We start from the raw sequence: 20681 nt of genomic DNA, 5'->3' as shown, positions 1-20681 counted from the left end.
GGAAGATTCATTTTCTTTTTCTTTTTTAACTATAGAAAAAGAATGAGTTCGAGTTCAACTTTGGACATGTTTGCATTTGAGTTGCTTACAAAAACTATGGTAAGCCCGGCTGGTGTGGCTCACTGGTTGAGCGTTAACCCATGCACCAAGAGGTCGCCAGTTTGATTCATGGTCAGGGCACATGCCCAGGTTGTGGACCCGATCCTCAGTGCGGGGGCATGCAGGAGGTGGCTGGTTGATGTTCCCTCTCATCGATGTTTCTATCTGTCTCTCCCTCCCTCTCTCTCTGAAATCAATAAAGAAAACTCTCTCTCTCTCTCTCTCTCTCTCTCTCTCTCTCTCTCTCTCTCGCCCAGCTGGTGTGGCTTAGTGTTTGAGCATCAGTCAGGGCATATGCCCAGGTTGTGGGCCCAATCCCTGGTGGGAGGGCATGCAGAAGGTGGCCAGTCGATGTTCTCTCTTGATGTTTCTCTCTCTCTTTCCCTCTTTCTTCCTTTCTTTAAAAATCAATAAAGAAAAATAAATGTTAAAAAAAACCAAACAAACTATGCTGATAAAAATCTAGAGAGCTTTGGATAGGTGAACCTGCAGCTCAGCAGAGCAGTCTCATAGGAAGATGTAGATGTATAGTCATTATCAAGTTAATGGTTATTGAAGCCATGGACTGTAAATGGGCATTTTACATCATTGCTAGAGACGTAGGAAGAGATAATAACCACACCAGAAACCTTGAAGAATTTCTCCGGGCTTTGAGCTTGAAGGATGTCCCGGTTTGGCTAAGCTGTTGTGTCATCACTCATTCTTGTTTGCCTGAGTTCCAGGAAGCTCCTCAGACCCAGGCAGAGTGACATGTTTGGTCACCTACTGAGCTTGTGAAGAACTTGCTTCCCAAAGATGCAAGTTGAAGAGTTGTACTCAAATCAACAACAATAACCATAGCTCTGGGTGGAGGTGAGGGTGATGAGGAGGAGATGGGATAGGATGCAAGGTAGGCATGAAAAGATACTACAGTTCAAGTGGATGACCCATATTAAGGAATCAGAACAGGTATCTTCCTGTAATTTCTTGTAAGATACAGGGAAAAAATTATCCAAGTTCAAGAGGACACAGGTATGAAAATACAGTAAGTAATATGAAATACATTAAAGATAAGTAAAAACAATGATAAGAGAGCACAATTGTTCAATTTAAAACACAGTGTAAGTACTGACAATCAGGTAGATGACAAAAAAAATGAAATCAGTGAGCCTAGCTGGTGTTGCTCAGTAGATTGAGCATTGTCCCATGGACCAAGAGGTCCCGGTTTGATTAAGAAAAGATAATTTCATCTATTTTAAAGTTTTAAAATATATTTACTTTTATTAATTGCATTTTTTCATTACTAGTGAGAATATTTTCCATAGTGTATAGTATATTCTCATTATTTATTGTAGTTAATTTTGTAAAGTTGTTGCATACACTGAAATAGTGAAAACTGAACCATTGCTGTCAGGGGAAATACAGAATTAGGTTCCTGCTGACCTGTGGTCAAAACATTGTTATAAACTGATTATTATATAACCTTTTAATGTATGTTTCTGTTAAAAGACACCTTATATAATATAATGTTGAATGTTAACCAGTATGGGTTTTTCAATTATAGCTCAACCATTCAAGGCAGTGTTATATAGCCATTAAAAATAGCGTTTGATAACACAGTGAAACTCTTTGCAATACATTGTGACATGAACACAGGTGATTATGATGCAGTAAATGCCATTAATTAACAAAATACACTTTTGTAAAAAAAAAAATACAGTCACAGATATTGATTAATCAAGATGACAGGATGCGTTCGGGTCTTTCATAATAAAATTAACCATTTTTTTTCTCAGTGCAAATTAACCATTATAAAGTAGTAACAGGACATTGGGGCCTGCGATATCTATTTTCAGTGAAGAAGCTCAGTAATTAGGGGTGGTAAATATTCTTTATTCTTGGTTTAGTGCAAGTACCTCCATCATTTTTTGGTTTGGTTCAGCTCTCTTTATTCTGTCTTTTTGAGGGCTATGATTTAGAGCTAATAAATTTCTACCAATTACTAGTTCTAAACCTTACTGGTTAGTTGGTTTTCTGCTGTGCCTTCACCATTTTAAAAATAGAAACCACTTTTTTCATCCCTTGATGTTTGGAAATTGCTTGTATTTATATTTTTATATATATACATGTACACATTATATACATAATAAAGATATACGTTCTATTGCCAAATTTTATAGTGAACATACCATTATTTCTTATATAACCATTGGAAGATAATTACTTTAAAAAAATAATAAATGCCAGATTTTGCTGAAATGGTTTAGGTCTGCTTCTGTCTTGCTTCTACTCCAGATACATTATTAACTTTATTTCTGTCTGACCTGCCTATAATTTTTTTGAACAGTGTAGCTCAGCCTTTCTTCACCCGAGACTCAGATGTTTAAGACATTATTCAAGTTGTTTGCCCATTTTAAAATTGGGTTATTCATCTTATTATTGAATTGTAAGAGTTTTATGTATTCTGGATACAGTTCTTCATTGGATATGAGTTAGGAATATTTTCTGTCAATCTGTAGCTTGTGTTTTCATTTTCTTGTTGGTGTGTTTTGAAGCACAAAAGTTTTTTTATTGTAATAAAGTTCAATCTGTCAGTTTTTTCTTTTGTTAAAAGTGCTTTGGATAGCCTAAGAAATCTTTACCTAATCCAACGTTAAGAAGATTTATGCCTGTTTTCTTGTAAGAGTTTTATTGTTTTAACTATTACATTTAATTTTATGATCCATGTTATGTAGGGTGTCTTCTTTTCTTTTGTTAAATAGATTCTCAAGTATTAGGTTGTTTTTTATGGTGAATGAATGAATGGATTAATTAACTTCAATTTTTAAAAATATTCCATGTACAAGGGAGATCATACAATATTTGTCTTTCTCTTTCAGACTTACTTCATTTAGCATCATGCCCTCAAGGGCCATCCAAGTTGTTGCACACGACAGGATTTCCTTCTTTCTTATGGCTGAATAGTAGTCCATTGTGTACATATATATACATTTCATTTTCATTATCCATTCATCTCTCCATGGACACGTAGGTTGTTTTCATGTCTTGGCTATTGTAAATAATGCTGTCATGAACAGGGGTTAAAATAAATCTTTGACATAATGATCTTGTTTCATTCAGATATATACCCAGAAGTGGAATTGCTGGATTTTAAATTTTTTATGGACCCTCTGTACTGTTTTCAGTAGTGGTTGTACCAATTTACATTCCAGCCAACAGTGCACAGGGGTTCTCTTTTCTTTACATCCTCACTAGCTTTTGTTATTTATTGTCTTTTTTCATGATAGCCATTCTAACAGGCACAATGTGATATCTCATTGTGGTTTTGATTTGCATTTCCCTTTCATTTGCATTGAGCACCTTTCATGTGCCTGTTGACACTTTGAATATCTTCTTTGGAAAAATGTCTATTTAGATACCTTGCCCATTTCTTAATTGGCTTATTATTTATTTTTGCTATTGAGTTATATGAGTTTGCTGGTGTGATTCCTGATCAGGGCACATGCCTGGGTTTCTGGTTCAGTCCCCAGTAGGGTACATGCAGGAGGCAGCCAACTGATGTTTCTCTTTCATTGATGTTTCTTTCTCTCTCTCTCTCTCTCTCTCCACCCCTTTCCCTTCCTCTCTCTCTAAAACTCAATAAAAACATTTTAAAAAAATTTTAAGAGAAAAAGTCTTTTTTTAAAACATATATTTGGTGTTTCTGGTACTCTGATTCTCCGTGAATTTTTGAGTTACTATTTGGTGTCATTTTCTTGCTCCAATATAGTTCTATCCTCCCCCCTTTCCTTTGTGTTTGGGATACTTTATATTTTTTTAAATCTCTTTTCCTGTTTCTTTACCTTTAAATTTTTCTCCTTAGGCATGTAATGTATAACTTGATGACTAGAGGTAACAGTGCTGTATGATATATAGGAAAGTTGTTAAGAGAGTTAATCTTAAGAGTTCTCATCACAAGGGGAAAATGTTTGTCTTTTAATTGTATCTCTATGAGATGATGGTTGTTATTTGTGGTAACCATTCACAATATCACAATATATTGGTCTCCATAGTAGAGATTCATTTTTTTACTCCTTTTATTGTTGTGGCATACTGCTGAAGACCTGGGAATTCTGGAAGACTTTAAATTTGGACTTAAACTGTGTATGATATTACAGCTGTTCATTTAAAAAGTGGAAGAAACCACTTCGGAAATAGACATTGTGGCAGTTGAGACGGAAAAGTAATTTGCTAGGTAAGAGAGAATTAAGGAAAATGAGAGAAGAAAATTGCAGTGATGTTTGGTGGCAGAGTAGATAGATATAAGGTTCTAAAATAGGAAGTTTGTTTGGTAAACCAATTATGCTAATCTCGTGTTTAGTTTTTTAAACATTTGCCCCAAATGTAAAACACCTTAGGCTAGGACCATTTCATGTGCAGTAACAGATGCTAATTCTGCTCAATCATTATTTTATTTATCTTAATTGAATTTATTTTACTGGTAGTCTCTTAGATGTTACAGATCATCAAATGACCTCAGTACCTAAAATTGGATTGTCTTTCCTAAAATACATGATATTCTTTATTTCTCTTCAGTTGCTTATATTCCCCTTTCCTCCTTCCTTCCCTTTTTTCTTCCTTAGGCTGTTTATGAAAATATTATATTTGATATTGTGAAAATATCAAAGCATTTATTTTCTTGAATACTATTTTGGCTCAAAACATTTTTTTTTTTTTCATCATTCAAGAGTATTTACTGATTACATCACTCTCCATGACACTGCAAAGTTCTGTGTCTTTAGTACCAATCAGGCTCTCCACCTTTTCTTTCATATAGCATGGATTGCTTGTGGAACGTTTAGGTCTGCTTTGTCTCATGAACACATTCTGCCAGTGGCAGGACTTCCTTTTTGCTACGTGACTTTTGGAGGTTAAGAAACCATATAGCAGAAAGCCAGCTGAGATGATATTTTGCTGGAGCTAGACTGGGGGTTGCAGAGAAAGCTCTACCAGAATGCCTTTTTAGCCTCATGTGTATGTTTTTGCTTTCAGTTATCAAAACCATAAGAAGTGATGGAAGAAATAGGCTTATAGAGTCTTTATTCTTCCACATCAAGAAGGGAAAAAACGTATTGCTGATTTAAAACTACTTCCCAGTGCCAACCATAAACCCTAGGATTTTTCTTTTTGTACACCTTTCTCTTTCTAACGAGGTGAATTGTGTGGAAGGATGGAAAATGTGAGTCCAGAGATGGGAATAGACAGCAGTGCTAATACTTGGGCCTTCTCTGTGTGGTAGCTTCTGGTGAACCTGGGGGCTGCTACCAAGTTAGGGACCATTCTGCAGTAGGGACCATTGGTTTGGGGGTTTTTGGACACGATGAAAATATATTTGAATTTACTATATGACTTATTTTTCACAGGTGTATTTGACCCTAAGATATATGTTATTCAGGATTTGTATGTGTTAATGTGGACTACAAAACCTTATTTAATGGGAGAGATGAAGTTTTGATAGAAGAATAAAATTTAGAAATGTTTGAGTTTTTCTCTTTGTGTTATTAGGCAGGCAGTGGTTAAAGGTTCCCTTCCTCATCCTTTTGCCTTGACGTTATTTGAGGACACGTTGTACTGGACTGACTGGAATACACACTCCATTTTGGCTTGCAACAAGTACACTGGCGAGGGTCTGCGTGAAATCCATTCTAACATCTTCTCTCCCATGGATATACATGCCTTCAGCCAACAGAGGCAGCCAAATGGTAAGTGATCTTGATTTTTAAATTGCAAGTTGGAATAGCTCTGCTAGCACTGTGATGTGTCTGGCGTTCTTGAGAGGCAGGAGGAAGGGAGGACCTGGTAGCAGGGAGGAATTAAAAAAATAGGGAAATCATCAGAATATAACTCAAGTTAAACAACAGCCTAAACCATTTGTAGCTTGATATCTAGCACTACAGATCACCTCAGCCCCTTTTTTGGGTTTAGAATTATGGAGGTGGAGAAGAGGAAAATAAAACAAGAAATTGAGATAGCTCATACAAATGTATTTCCTGTTCATATTTTGTCTCTCTAATGTGTGTTTGATATTTCATATGAGTTTTTTTTTTTTTTTATCCTCACCCGAGGACATTTTTTTTTTTTGCATTTATCTTCAGATAGAGCAGGAGGGAGAGAGGGGGGAAGAGAGAGAGAGAAACATCGACGTGAGAGAGACACATTGACTGGTTTTCACCCACATGGGGACAAACTGCAACCTAGGTACATGCCCTTATTGGAGACTGAACCCGGGACTCTCTGATCTGCAGGCTGGTGCTCTAACCATTGAGCAAAACCGGCCAGGGCTCATATGATTATGTTTAAAAACAAACTCTTCTTGAATGGAATTTTCTGTTAATCTAACTGGTAAATTTAAGTACATCAGGTTGCTGAATAAAATACCTACATAAACTTTTCTGTGTGCACCACCCCTAACCCCTTTTCTCTTAGTTTTGCTTTTGTTTTTTGATTAACCTTTCAAATGGCTTGGGCTGTGACTGCCGACAACAATTACTTACAAAAGGGAATAGAATTAAGTTTTAAAAGAATATGAGAATGTTAAGTGTTTGGCACTTGTGTGTAAATAAATGTTTGGCATGTGTGATTGTATTCCATTGCCAAAAATGAAGAGTTTTTGAATTATGCATTGCTTTGTATTAGCTCCTTCCATTTAGGGAGACATAGTCAAATGTTGAATTTTTTATATTGGAATCTTGTGATCATGAGTCCATAAAAATGTTCTTCAAATGTATGTATTACTCTTTTGTAAAGAAGAAAATATTTAGTATGAAATTTTTATTCTCATGATTAGCCTTCAGGAAAGAATTTCCCTGTTTATTTGTTTTTAAATTGCACTGTTGATCCTTTGTGTTTTACTAATTTGAGAATTTTGCAGTTATCTGTGATATTACTTTCTTTTGTCTTTCATATTTTGTTGGTCTCTTATATTGATTTTTTTCTATGAATATTACTTAAATCCATTTTTTTCATAGTTTCTACAAATTTGGTAATTAATCTCTGCTTCTCTGTTTTCCCTTTTTTTAATCCATATGCTATCTTTTCTGTTAATCTTTCCAAAATGTGATTTTTTTGACTTTGGAATTACTTTTATTGGCTATCAGTGCCCTCCACCAGTCTATTCCCATTCTCTGTACTCATTCAACTTCAGTTCTTAGTCAACAGAAACCTTAATCTTCAGTTAGACTATTCACCTTATTATCTCTCCCACTGTACAGTCTCCAAGCTTTTATTCATATGGTTTTATCACACTTGATATGTCCTCTCATCTATCTTTCCTATCCTTCAAGGCTCCTGTCATGTCCTACATCCTCTATGAAGCCTTTTTTGTTTTTAATCCCTAGTGATTTATTTCCCATTTGACTCTCTATACTTATTTACACAGTCTATAATGTGCAAGATAGGATTCAGTTTCATGGTTTTATATTGATTTCTAGTTTTATTGTTTGTTAATTTTGGCATGCTGGCTAGATTGTAAGCTCTTTCAGGGCAGGGACTGCCTGCTTTATTTCCTGTATATTCCTCTTGGGTACTGAATGCTAAGTGAATTCTTACTGATTAGTTCCCTTCCTTGCAGATGGTCTAGTAGTCAAGCACCTGGATAACATTTGGTAATCATTTGGTTTATCACAGTTGTTCATGTTATGGTTGTTAACCTTTGTGTACCTAGCGTGAGGGAGGTCATCTATAATCATTGGTATTAATCAGTGTGATTTATATTTGACAGCTACAAATCCATGTGGAATTGATAATGGTGGTTGTTCCCACTTGTGTTTGATGTCTCCAGTCAAGCCTTTTTATCAGTGTGCTTGCCCAACTGGGGTCAAACTCCTGGAGAATGGAAAAACCTGCAAAGATGGTAAGAACATGGTCTTCAGGAAGAAAAAATTTTAAATAACAATTAGGATTCTTTATGATTTATTTTATTTCTCTGTAGGTAATAGTGCTTTGGGAGACTCGTTACTTAATCTGTCTTCATAATTGATTATAAAACAGGAGTGTTTTGTGTTTTTTGGCCTCTTGAAAGCTATTTTAAAAATTATTTTAGTATTTTTAACATGCTATTTTTGAAAAAAATTTAGGTGCTATTTCTTTTTTCTATCAACTCTTGTAGTCATTTATATATCACAGTTGATTCCTATGGAAATGAGTATTCTCATGAAGAATACATTTTTAACAGTAGATAGCACTTGTACATAGAGAATCTCTGTGCAAGGAAAATACGTTTATTAAACTTTTAAGTTATGAAAGAGTTTCAAGGGGGTAGATAATGTTTTCTGAAAAATAATTGAATGATATTTATAATTGCCTTTTAACAACAGAGAAGTGCTTTCAGAAGAAGAAAAAATTCCATATTGTACTGTTTAAAGCAACCTCTCTATATGTAGCAGCTACACTGCTCTTCTCCTTACTTTCTTAATTCTCTAGAGCAGCGACTTTCAACTGGTGTGCTGCAAGAATTTTTAAACATGTAATACGTACCTGACTGTTCAGTCAGGATCACTGATCTCTTTTCCCTTAGACTGTCAAATAAAAAAATGATAACAGCCAACATAAGAGCTGTCCAACGTGAATGAATCAAAATTAAACTTTTTTTGTCAGATCGGCAAAAAATATATTTTTTGGTGGGACTCAGAATTTTAGTAATTATTTTATGTGTGCCATGTGATGAAAAAATTTTGAAAATTTTTATAGAATTTTCTGCTCTATAGAGAGAGAGCATGTTGGAAAGGTATACGGATTAGGACATTTGAAAGGACTTCTGGTTTGGGAGAACACGAGTTCTTCCCTTTTCTTCTTAATGAGAATGTTTTCCTTCATTCTTACACCTATGGATCACCATCTGGTTCTCTAGCCACCAGCAAGACCTGGTAAGAAAATTTTTGTATTTAGCAGTGGCTTCTTTATCTAACTCTGAAAAGCAGAAGCCTTTATTTTCAGAGTGGGATAGAGAGTTCCTGGCAAGGGGGTCAAGGAGTCAGAGAGATGGAATTGAGCCGGTGTACAAGATATTTGTCATGACTTGGCATTGATAAATTATCCTCGTAGTCAAAGGTGAAGCTGGCTGACTCTTGTCAAATGGTTTCCATGGCAAACAGTAATTTGGTTTCAATTTAAAACAAAAGATTTTTGTAATGTTGCTTATTTGTTTAAAAGTATGTAGCCTGACTTTAAAACAGCATTTATTTTAGAAATAGTGGTCTATCTACTCCCTCACAGCAAGCAAATGTACATGTTTACTGTTTTTGAAATTCAGATATATACATTTGGCATGTAGTAGCCTTAATTTAACTATTCTGTTTTGATCACCTTGCTCAAATTAACAGCTTCACTTTCTATGACTTCTTTGTTGACAAAGTTTTGGGCCGGCTCCTTTGATAGTTCTAGCAGAGTCAGTGAATTTTACATTATTCTACTTGGTGCCTGCTATGGCATTTAGGGCTATGTTTTCTCAAAATAGAGTTCATTTACAATTAATTCTACATTAAAAAAGCTGGTGTTGAGAATTTTACTCTTCTCAGTTTAAAGCCAGTATTTTCTTTTGCACTCATTCCTTTGGTTGGGAATCTTTTTTTTTTTTTTTTTATCCTCACCCGAGGATATCTTTCCATTTTTTGTACAGATAGAGTGGGAGGGAGAGAGAGGAAGGGAGAGAGAGTGAGAAACATCGACGTGAAGGGACACATCGAGTGGCTGCCACCCGCACGACCAATCAGGGCCGGGGACAAACTGCAACCGAAGTATGTGCCCTTAGCGGGAACTGAACCCGGGTCTCTCCGGACCGCAGGCCGACGCTCTAACCGCTGAGCCAAACTGGCCAGGGCATGGTTGGGAATCTTTTTCACTCTTTCAGATGTCAGTTTTCTTACTATCTTTTTTTGTTAGATGACATTTTGCTAGTGACTTACTTGAACAATTACAGATATTCTCAGTCTCAGCTATGTTTTTATTGAGTACTAATTTGAGTTTAAAATAGTTCATAAATAAATCAGATTTAAAACTCGGTGAAATAAAATTTGAAAGTATTTTGTAATGATAATAATAATAGCAAATGTTTATTGAATACTTTTATGTTTAGTACATTCCTGAGTCTTTGCAGTAGCCCTATGAGATACAGACAAAGCAACTAGGTTTGGAGAGATTGGGTATTTTGCCTAAGTTTGTATAGCTACTTGAAATCAGTTCTAGCAATCTACAATTCTTACTTTTAACCACTGTTTTACATTTATCTTATTCCTTCTTGTCTACTCCTGCTATTTCCTTCTCCATAGCCTCCTTTGTCCTGGTTCAGTCAGGCATTAGCTTATAGTTATCTTTGTCAAAACAGCTTTACTGAAATATATTTTACATACAATAAAATTCAACCATTTTGCCCTGGCTGGTTTGGCTCAGCGATTAGAGCGTCGACTCATGGACCAGAGAGTCCCAAGTTCAGCTCCCACTAAGGGCATGTACCTCGGTTGCAGTTTGTCCCTGGCCCCAGTTGGGGTCATGTGGGTGGCAACCACTCCATGTGTCTCTCTCACATCGATATTTCTCTCTCTCTCTCTTCCTTTCTTTTTCCCTCCTGCTCTATCTGAAGATAAATGCAAAAAACAAACACACACACAAACAAAAAAACCCCACCCATTTCAAGTGTACAAGCCAATGATTTTTGGTAAATTTATAGAATTGTGCAACCATCACAATCCAGTTTTAGAACATCCTCATCAATACAGAGAAAAACCTTGTCTTAGATTTCCTTACCTTTTTAAAAACATACTTTTAAAAAATTAAAAAAAAAATTTTTTAATCCTCACCCACTGGCATTTTTCCATTTATTTTCAGATAGAGTGGGAGGGAAGGAGAGAGAGGGAGAGAGAGAAAGAAACATCCATGTGAGAGAGACACATTGACAGGTTGCCTCCCGCACAACCCTGACCAGGGCCGGGGACGAACCACTGCAGAGGTACGTGCCCTTGACTGGAATTGAACCCTCGACTCTGATCCATGGGACGATGCTCTAACCACTTAGCCAAACTGGCCAGGGCTAAAAACATACTTTTTTTTTTTTTTTTTATCCTCATCCGAGGACATTTTCCCATTTTTTACTCAGATAGAGCGGGAAGGAGAGAGAGGAAGAGAGAGAAACATCGATGTGAAAGGGATACATCGAGTGGCCACCAACCACACGACCCAACCAGGGCCGGGGACAAACTGCAGCCAAGGTACTTGCCCTTAGCGGGAACCGAACCCGGGTCTCTGTGGACCGCAGGCTAACGCTCTAACCGCTGAGCCAAACCGGCCAGGGCTAAAAACATACTTTTTAAACAAGGGACCTATATCCTGTCTCCTTTCTCCCTTAATATTCAGCTTCTTAGCTTCTTAGTCATTACTTATTATTCATTATACCTTTTAGTAGCTGTTTTATTTTCAGGGGCTATATATAATAAATGAAACCAGAGCTCAGTTATTAAAGAGCTTCACCTCATAGTCAGGCTATTCCTATTTCACTACATTACCACCTTAAATGGACCCTAGTGTTCTTTTATACTCTTTTACATTTTAATTCCTGAAGAAGTTCCGCATTCTTTTTATTTTTTTATCCTCACCCGAGGACATTTTTCCATTTTTTATTCAGATAGAGCAGGAGGGAGAGAGAGGAAGAGAGAGAGAGAGAAACATCGACATGAAAGGGACACATCGAGTGGCTGCCACCTGCATGACCCAACCAGGGCCGGGGACAAACTGCAACTGAAGTACATGCCCTTAGTGGGAACCGAACCCCGGTCTCTCTGGACTGCAGGCTGATGCTCTAACCACTGAGCCAAACTGACCAGGGCAGAAGTTTTGCATTCTTTATTTAGAGTGGCTAAATTTTGCCTGTGGGTTTCAATTTTTTCCCCCCATTTATTCTACTTTGTTCTAGGTGCCACTGAATTATTGCTTTTAGCCCGAAGGACCGACTTGAGACGCATTTCTTTGGATACACCAGACTTCACAGACATTGTTCTACAGTTAGAAGATATCCGTCATGCCATTGCTATAGATTATGATCCTGTGGAAGGTTATATCTACTGGACTGATGATGAAGTGAGAGCCATACGCCGCTCATTCATAGATGGATCTGGTAGTCAGTTTGTGGTCACCGCTCAGATTGCACACCCTGATGGTATTGCTGTTGACTGGGTTGCCCGGAATCTTTATTGGACAGACACTGGCACTGATCGGATAGAAGTGACAAAGCTCAATGGGACCATGAGGAAGATCTTGATTTCAGAGGACTTAGAGGAACCCCGGGCTATTGTGTTAGATCCCATGGTTGGGTAAGAAGCTCTGCTGATAGAAAATTTTGCCTGATGTTTTTGTTTTCTATAGGTCCCTAAATACATTGACAAAAACAATATGAATTATATATGGTTTCCAATAAGTAGCTCTTTATTGGCTTTCCATTTTTAGAATATAGTGGTTGTAATACAATCTCAAGTTAAAGAATTGCTAGTTTTTTTTCTTGAATGTTTTGAATACTTTTTCTTTCTAAATTAAGTCCATGCTCGCTGACTTTGGGTGTTGGCTGCAGATTTTGTGGAGGTTGCATCATGACCATGAAAAATGTGGAAAGAAATTGTTTTCAGAACTCTTTTTCTTCCCCTAGAAGACTTAATTTCATCCCATTTTCAGTACTTCTAGAATGCTATGGTAAAAAATATATCTTATGTTATATATTTCCGAATATAAAAATCACTCAATTTCAAAACTTTGTCAGGCTATGCAGCTTGACTCCCAGTCTTTTTTATTTGTATTTTTTTGCCATCACACCCTGATCACAGTCCAGTGAAACAAAGCTTTCTGCATACTCACCAATGTTATTTGTTAACTATGAGATTCATTCTGAGGGCAAACATAGTGACAAATCATTACACTTCTGAGTATACCAGTGCCTTAGGGCTACTTAAACTCCCAGGAGCCAGGAGAATCACTTGGCGCTATAGGGAGAGTTATTTTGGGAATTCAGTTTTTGCTTATTGCTAATTTTTGCTACTGGGATAACCTTTTTGTGTCAGAAATGACAAGCCAGCAAGAGAGAGGATTGTTCATGGGAAGGAGCGCAAATATTTTGAAAAAACTTAACTAAAAATGGAATCTCATTATTTTATTGGAAGGCATTTTTATTATCAGTTCTAGAAAACACTGATCTGAAATTCCCTACAAGCTTATACGCTGCTATTGTAAATGTCTTAAACATAGTCTTCGTATATTTAAGTGCTGTTTTTTCCCCCTTCTATGGTGTTAATTGATATCAGTGTGATATGAGGGATGGATCTAACCTTTAGGATATCTGAAAGCTACCATTTATTATCTGTTTTTAGCTCATTTTCTGTATACTTCTATAGGTACATGTATTGGACTGATTGGGGAGAAATCCCGAAAATTGAGCGAGCAGCTCTGGATGGTTCTGACCGAGTGGTGTTGGTTAACACTTCTCTTGGTTGGCCAAATGGTCTAGCCTTGGATTATGATGAAGGCAAAATATACTGGGGAGATGCCAAAACAGACAAAATTGAGGTTTGTTTCTTGCTTTTTCATTTTAAAACCAGTTTTATAATGGTTTTGAGTTGATGGTAATTTGATGTAGATATTCTTGCTTCTTGTCTGGGGTTCTAGAGGTATCTTTTACAGAAATTTTACTCAACCTTCAGGATTCTAGGAATCATGTATTTTCTTGCACCTAAACCTAGGATTTCTGAGTTATACTTGTATGAGACATGGGTATTCTTGTCTTTCTAGTCTTAAAAGCTTTTGTGAACAATTTTCTTCTGGATAAAAGCCACTGCCTGAATTTCCTAGGGGCAGTGTCTGCACAAATCAAATATTATGTGTGATCTATACTGAAAAAGCCAGTAGTCATGTCAGGCAAACAAAGCCAATATGTATGTATAGCTTTTTTGTTGTTGAATTGATTATGAGCTATGTGGGAGAAAGATTAATTAATCAAAGCTTGGGAAAAAATATTAACCAAATGGTAGAATTAAGTAGTGGCAATCAGAATAGAATTGTGGTGGAAACAACCAGTGGTGAATATTTTTTCACAGTGTTCTGTAAATGGTTTATATCTTTGATATTAAGCATGAAGTCTAAATTTCACAGCTTTGAATTAAGCTGTGCTAGAGGTCTTATGGATTGCATATTTAAAACAGAGTTTTGATCACACTATTTCTTTGGTGGATGCATGACTTTTCATATAAGGAATGACTTTGAATGGCTCTTCAAAGCCACAGCAGGTATCTCCTAGTATATAGATAATTTGGAATCTAGAGCAGTTATTTCAGAAAGGTATTCTTAGGAGTTCCAAGGATTCTGAGAGAATAATGAATTAAAGGGCCTCCCTTTCAGAATGGAAACTTGGAATAGAAAAAACCCCATCAGTATTCCCACCAGGCTCAAATACTGAAAACTGCATCTCTCATTCTTGCATCTGGTTTCCATTAATAGAAAATTTTGTGTAGACTTGACTATATAAATTTTCTCCCTGTTGTTAGTGTTTTACTGCTCCCCACCCCCCTTTAAATCCAAGTTAGTGTTTGAATCTTTAACAGCTGGAGTGCAGTGCTAATGAGACAAAGGTTATGGGTTCACTTTTCAGACAGGCTATTAGCTTCACTTGGGTTGGCTTGAATACAAATTGCACACCCATTCCCAACCATTTCACAAATGTCTATTGTTGATCAGCTGTGGACTATCCGTGAGTGTATAAGTAGTACTACTCTTAGAAAAATAGTTTAAAGCTTATGTGTCCAAGAAGAATGTTTCTACATAGGGAAGAGAACATAATTTATAGTAGAGAAGAGCACTTGATTTCTTATTTTGTAGGGATTTTTAAAATTCCATATTTGGTCTTACTTTTTTTTAGCTTACTGTGACTGATTGATTCGATTGTAAATAAAACATTTGTTTCTTATTTGGAATTTTTCAAGACTTACTTTTTCCATTTCAGGTCACTTTTTGCACTTTAGATATATAAATTTATTCAAAATCACAAGTAGTTCAGGAGGGATTCACTTAGAGAAATGAGAATTTATGGAGGGTTCTGAGTGATAGTGTTTAAGAATAAAAACGAATACATGTTACATATTAATATATAATATTGATTAAATGGGATTTATTTTCTTAGTTTGCTGTGAGTCCAGCAGATCTTAAAATTAATGTGTGTTTTGGCCTCTTTGTTCTGTTTTCCTGTGCTGTCCATGTGTATACAGTAGTGTCATTTGCTCCCTCACTTCCTTCCTTGAGTGGTACCAGCATTTTAAAACCTGATCTAGTTCTCTTCTTCCAGGTTTGCTGGAACACAGCTGTTCTTTGTCTTTGTCCTCTTCTTGACAGATTATTTGGGGTTAATGGTACATCTACTTCCACCAAATTATACACACACACACCTCCTTTTATTCTTTCCCCTGGAGATTCTGATGAAGTTTCCCTAATTGAGCATCAGTACTTTTGTCATTTATTTTCACAGACATATCTGGGAAATAAAGAGCTGGTATTGTTATTTATTCCCTTCTTAATTTATGATGATGTGTAAAATTGCTGATATATGGCAAACTAAGGAAAGAGCACAGCTCTTCATCTAAATTAATCTTATATAATTGGGGGAGAAAAACTGTTAGGTTCTCTTTCTGAGACCAGTGGTGATTATAGGAGCAGCGGTCACCACCAGTTTTTTGTCTTGCTTTACTTAATAGTAAGTGGATTATAGTGAACTTGAAAACTTCTGGAAAGCTGTATAATTTTAAAAATGCTTCTTTTTCTAAGAAGGTTATTTGCTAGTCTTTTGTTACATAGCACCTGATCCTAGGTACTGATCTAATCCTAGTCTAGGTCACATGCTGTCCTCTAGACCCATCCTTTCAAGAAAGCTTCCCAGCTTTTGCAAGGCCCCAAAATGAAAACTGCTTTTTTCCTGTATCTATAAGAAAATATCAAATTATTATTTAATAGCCCTATTCTTTTCTGGAAGACTTAGAGTTTACTTGGGATCATACTGCCCTATATGTGTTTATAGTACTTTTGGGAAGAAAAGATAGCTATGTGGTAAATTATTATGTAGCAATGCAAGGCATAGTAAATGCTTGTGTTTTGAGTGGATCTTAGGGAAAATCTCAGAATGTGCATTTGCTATCTGCCCCTCAGTGGAGATTCCTTAGGTCAGGTTCTCACTCCCTTTTTTTGTAAGGGGGATATAACCAGATGCTGTATATGTTGGGGGTATTGGGTCTAAGGATTAGGGAAACCAGAAAAAAGTAATGGGAAACTTTGGGTTTCAGGTTAGATTTTTGTTGTACAAAGTTGCAGAAAGAATGAATAGTTTTACCTGAAGTTTGTAACCATCTTCTGCAGAGAGGAATGGGGGACACAGGAAGTTGCTAATGATGTCAAACTCTTTAAAAGACAGACATAATGTTGCCCTATGCTTTAATATAAGAATGCATCTGTCAGTATGTCTGATTTTCTTACTTGTCAGCTGATAGTGACCACTTATCTGTAGGTGTTAGTTAAAGGTACATGTTGGTACTTGTTTATGCTGCTGCTTCATTATGCTGATATTTAATCACCTTTTATTGAACAGGCTTCTGATTTACTTGTCTATACTGGACTCCCCCACCCCTGCCCCGCCTAGGTGTTAATATGGTGTTTTGGGGCTTCCTGATAATAAGTATTAAAGCATTAACAGAAAGGATCATTCCTTTTTTTCTGACGGGAACATCAAATAAACCTTTATTTCTACTGTATGAGAGCCTGCAGTAGGCAGAAACACATTGTGTCTTAACAACATTCTCATTTTTCTTGGTCAGGTTTCACTGCCAAAACATCTGTTGCACTGAGGGCCTGCAGTACTGCTCACCAATAGCAAAGACAGACCATTGATAGTTCATAAGTTTAAAGCATTTTCTTGCCATTATATAAAGTTAAGAATGTACTGTTAGCTTTTATTTTCTTCAGGATGCTTTTCTCAGTACATCCCAATTTAACTGATTCAGAATTGATGCATTTTGAATTACTGGTTTTGTTGAGAATAATACTGTCATAACTAAATTTTTCTTATAATTTGTTTTCTCATTATATACTTATTTTTCACCCTCCTACCCTCCTTTGTTTCTGAGCTTTTGTTGACAAATGCAGCAACACCTAGTAATTGTAGATAAAAAGGGAGACTCTTGTCTACCTTAAGGGCATGTAGATTTGTTTTGAATCTCTTTCATTTTAAATTTTCCTACTTTAGAGAATACAGTGTCCATAAGTAGTTTTCCAAATCTAATTATACTTGGCACAACTTTGTTGGGAAACAGAAATGGAGATTATTAGGTCCTTGAGTACCAAGACATTTTGAATAAAGAGGGTATTATTGTGTAGGATCTGTGCTGAAAACTTGGCATTTGGTGAATGTTCTATTTCATGTTCTAAGACTGAAATTGCTGGGCTACATTTTCCTCTCATTACAACTTCCTCTATTTTATCAACACCCTAATAAGGAAATTTGTTTCCTAAGTATTCATATTTCTTTTTAAAGTAATTTCTTTGTCTGGCATCTTTAGCCTGCGTATTGTGAAAATCTGTTAAAACACACAAGGACCCATTTATGATGATTTTTCTATTGTTTGTTTCTAAGATTACTTCCTCCTTAAGAATTTATAATAATATAATCATTTGTTGTTGAGATAAAACTTTTCTGATTATATGACAGGTATCAACCAGTACTTTCTTTTGAATCTGCTAATTTAGGACGTTCGGTGTTACTTAAAATAGTATATTATACATTCAGTTTTAGATACTCAAGTTAATGAACTTAAAAATATCCAAAATCTTTACCTATTCCTATTCCTTTACCACACTATCTGTATGTATGTGACTCTAGTTTTCCCCGCATCTTGACATACAATAACAGAATGATGTTGATAAGCTCCATCATTAGATTCCTCAGTTCCATAGAATAACTGGATTTTGGGCCTGTATTCACTGAGTTGTAAACATGGGACTGCTCTGTGATAGCATCTTGCATCTGTTTGGGGTATATCTTATGATAATATATTTTAAAAATCCTATCTGAAAGTTACCCGTTCATGCACAATTCTAGCAACATGATTTAAATTGTTATAGTCTACAGCAGCCAAAGTAGTACATCATCCAATTATATGCTCTATTGTCTCATTATCCACTTGACTTTGGCTCTAAAAAAATGATTGCATGTATATAATGAGAGAACCGTCCTTGATGATAGGTGTAATCATGCTTTCCTGAACTGCCACAACAAACATCAGAGCTTCACCAATCAAGATGCTTTGCCTCACTTGAGAGTGAGTGTGGTTTTATCTATGTAAATTAGGATAATCTGATGCATGTTGGTACTTAGAAAAAACGTTTTTAGTGACCAAGTTTTAACTTGTTTTTGGATCATTTTTTAAATGTTCTGCTTTTATACTTTTTCCTCTCATGTTTTAGTATAAAGCCATTTAATATGTGTGCAGGTATTTTTAGTTTCAATCTGAAATGTTTAAAGCTGTTGTTTGAAGCTTGCCAAACTTGTAAATGTTCTTTATTAATGGAGTCCATGTAAAACGTTATTTTTCAGGAGGTTATTTCTCTATAGATAGGAAGCTATTATACTTTTAAAGGGTCATAGAAATTTAATTTTTATTGTTTTTAGAGAATTTGGAAAGGGTAGGCTAAGATAATGGCAAGGACCATAGTTTTGGGACTTCATGGGAAGGAGTTTGCAAAACATTGAGCAGTTAATAGTGACAGGTATTTTAACTCTTTAATTTAAAGTTATCAGCTATTTAAAGTTATCAGCTATTCTGTGTAATAGTTATTTCTGTAGTTATCCATAATGAACAAAGAATTCTCTTCTGATTTGTTTCCAATTTTATTAATTTTTTTAAATCCTTACCTGAGGATATTCTTTCATTTATTTTCAGATAAAGTGAGAGAGAGGGACAGTGGGAGAGAGAGAGAGAGAAACATCCATGTGAGAGAGACACATCGACTCATTGCCTCCCGCACAACCCCAGCCAGGGACGAACCGCAACCAAGGTACATGCCCTTGACTGGAATCAAACCCGCAACTCATTGGTCCAGCAGCCAATGCTCTTAACTGCTGAGCCAAACCGGCCAGGACAGTTTGTTTTCGTTTTAAATATAGTTTACAGTTTAAAAATTTAGAACTTCTAAGAATCTTGTCATGTATGCCCTGTGTGTGTGTGTGTGTGTGTGTGTGTGTGTGTGTGAGAACTCCATTAGATTTTCCACATTCTTTAATCATTATTTTGTTTTTTGTGTTGTTTTTTTTTTTTGTTGTTAGATTTTATCTGAAATGACTAAGTCTCAGAGAAGGATTAAAATTCCTTTTATTGTACTGAGATTTTTTAGTACACTGGTGTTTGTTTAGTATTTCATTTATAATTTTGAGCTTCTGAAATCTACCAAAACTTTGTAAGTAGGAATGAAATTAGAGGCTTTAAGCAATTAATGTAGCTTCTATTCAAAGTTTTTTTGGTTTTATCGTTCATTTATTTTTTATTTTGGATTAACAAATCACTTGGCTTTTATATTTGGTTCAGAATTATGATACTGCTTTTGTGTTTAAGTTACAAAGTTATTCTTAAATATGTCAAAAGCCCTTCTGTCTGTAATAGGTTTTATTAGACTACAGATCAGTACGTAAACAATATTTCATGGGTTTTCAAAGTGTTGTTATCTTTGACTAAAGTAAAGCTGTTTTCAGATCTTATAAAATTAGTCATGATTTTTAGATAGTACCATATACTCACAAACATTTTTTCTTTCTAGCCATGTTCCTCTTCCTAAAAGTCAGTAGCACTTGGTTCTTTTTGCTTATTTAGCATTTTTTGTTTGCCTAAAGTGATAACGCTTTCTATCTGGAAAGAAAAGGATGGAATTCAAGTTCCCCGATTCCTAATACAGTACTTTTTATGTTGTGCTCTGCTGACTCTTTTTTATACTATTCATTTTGAAACAATTTCATACTTATAAAAACTTGCAAGAATAATATCTTTCACCCAGCTTCACTTTATATACTCATGGAACAATGATCAGCATCAGGAAGTTAAGATAGATACCATTTCCATTATTTCTATTATATTTATTAATTGGAATTCTATAAGGAAGAGCGAGCTGTCCCTCACCTCTTTTTACTTAATTATTCATATATATCAGTGTGGACTTATTGATGTTTATTTTAGTCTGTAGGTTAAATTCACTATTATCATTATATTGTTGTAAAAATTGTCTCAGAATTGTCATTAGAAGCATCTTCAAGTTGATTCCTATGTCCTTTTCACATGCTTTCATATTTTTTTTTTTTTTTTTTTATCCTCACCCGAGGACATTTTTCCATTCCTTGTTCAGGTAGAGTGGGCAGGAGAGAGAGGAACAGAGAGAGAGAGAAACATCGATGTGAAAGGAACACATCGAGTGGCTGCCACCCGCACAACCGACCAGGGCGGGGGACAAACTGCAACCGAGGTACGTGCCCTTAGCGGGAACCGAACCCGGGTCTCTCAGGACCGCAGGTCGAC

General features: G+C 35.9%; 1 protein-coding gene across 1 annotated transcript in view; it reads left to right on the top strand.

The window, feature by feature from the left end:
* Positions 1-20681, top strand: part of LRP6 (LDL receptor related protein 6) — an 87495-nt gene that overhangs the window by 10336 nt on the left and 56478 nt on the right. The window contains exons 2-5 of the mRNA XM_036252216.1: positions 5678-5819; positions 7838-7969; positions 12020-12416; positions 13485-13656. Of these exons, the coding sequence (XP_036108109.1) occupies positions 5780-5819; positions 7838-7969; positions 12020-12416; positions 13485-13656 (741 nt within the window). The 5' untranslated portion in view covers positions 5678-5779. The remainder of the gene's footprint in view (positions 1-5677; positions 5820-7837; positions 7970-12019; positions 12417-13484; positions 13657-20681) is intronic.

This window comes from Molossus molossus, unplaced genomic scaffold, assembly GCF_014108415.1.
Source record: "Molossus molossus isolate mMolMol1 unplaced genomic scaffold, mMolMol1.p scaffold_m16_p_10, whole genome shotgun sequence".
NCBI lineage: Eukaryota > Metazoa > Chordata > Mammalia > Chiroptera > Molossidae > Molossus > Molossus molossus.
This window is presented reverse-complemented; position numbering and strand designations above follow the sequence as displayed.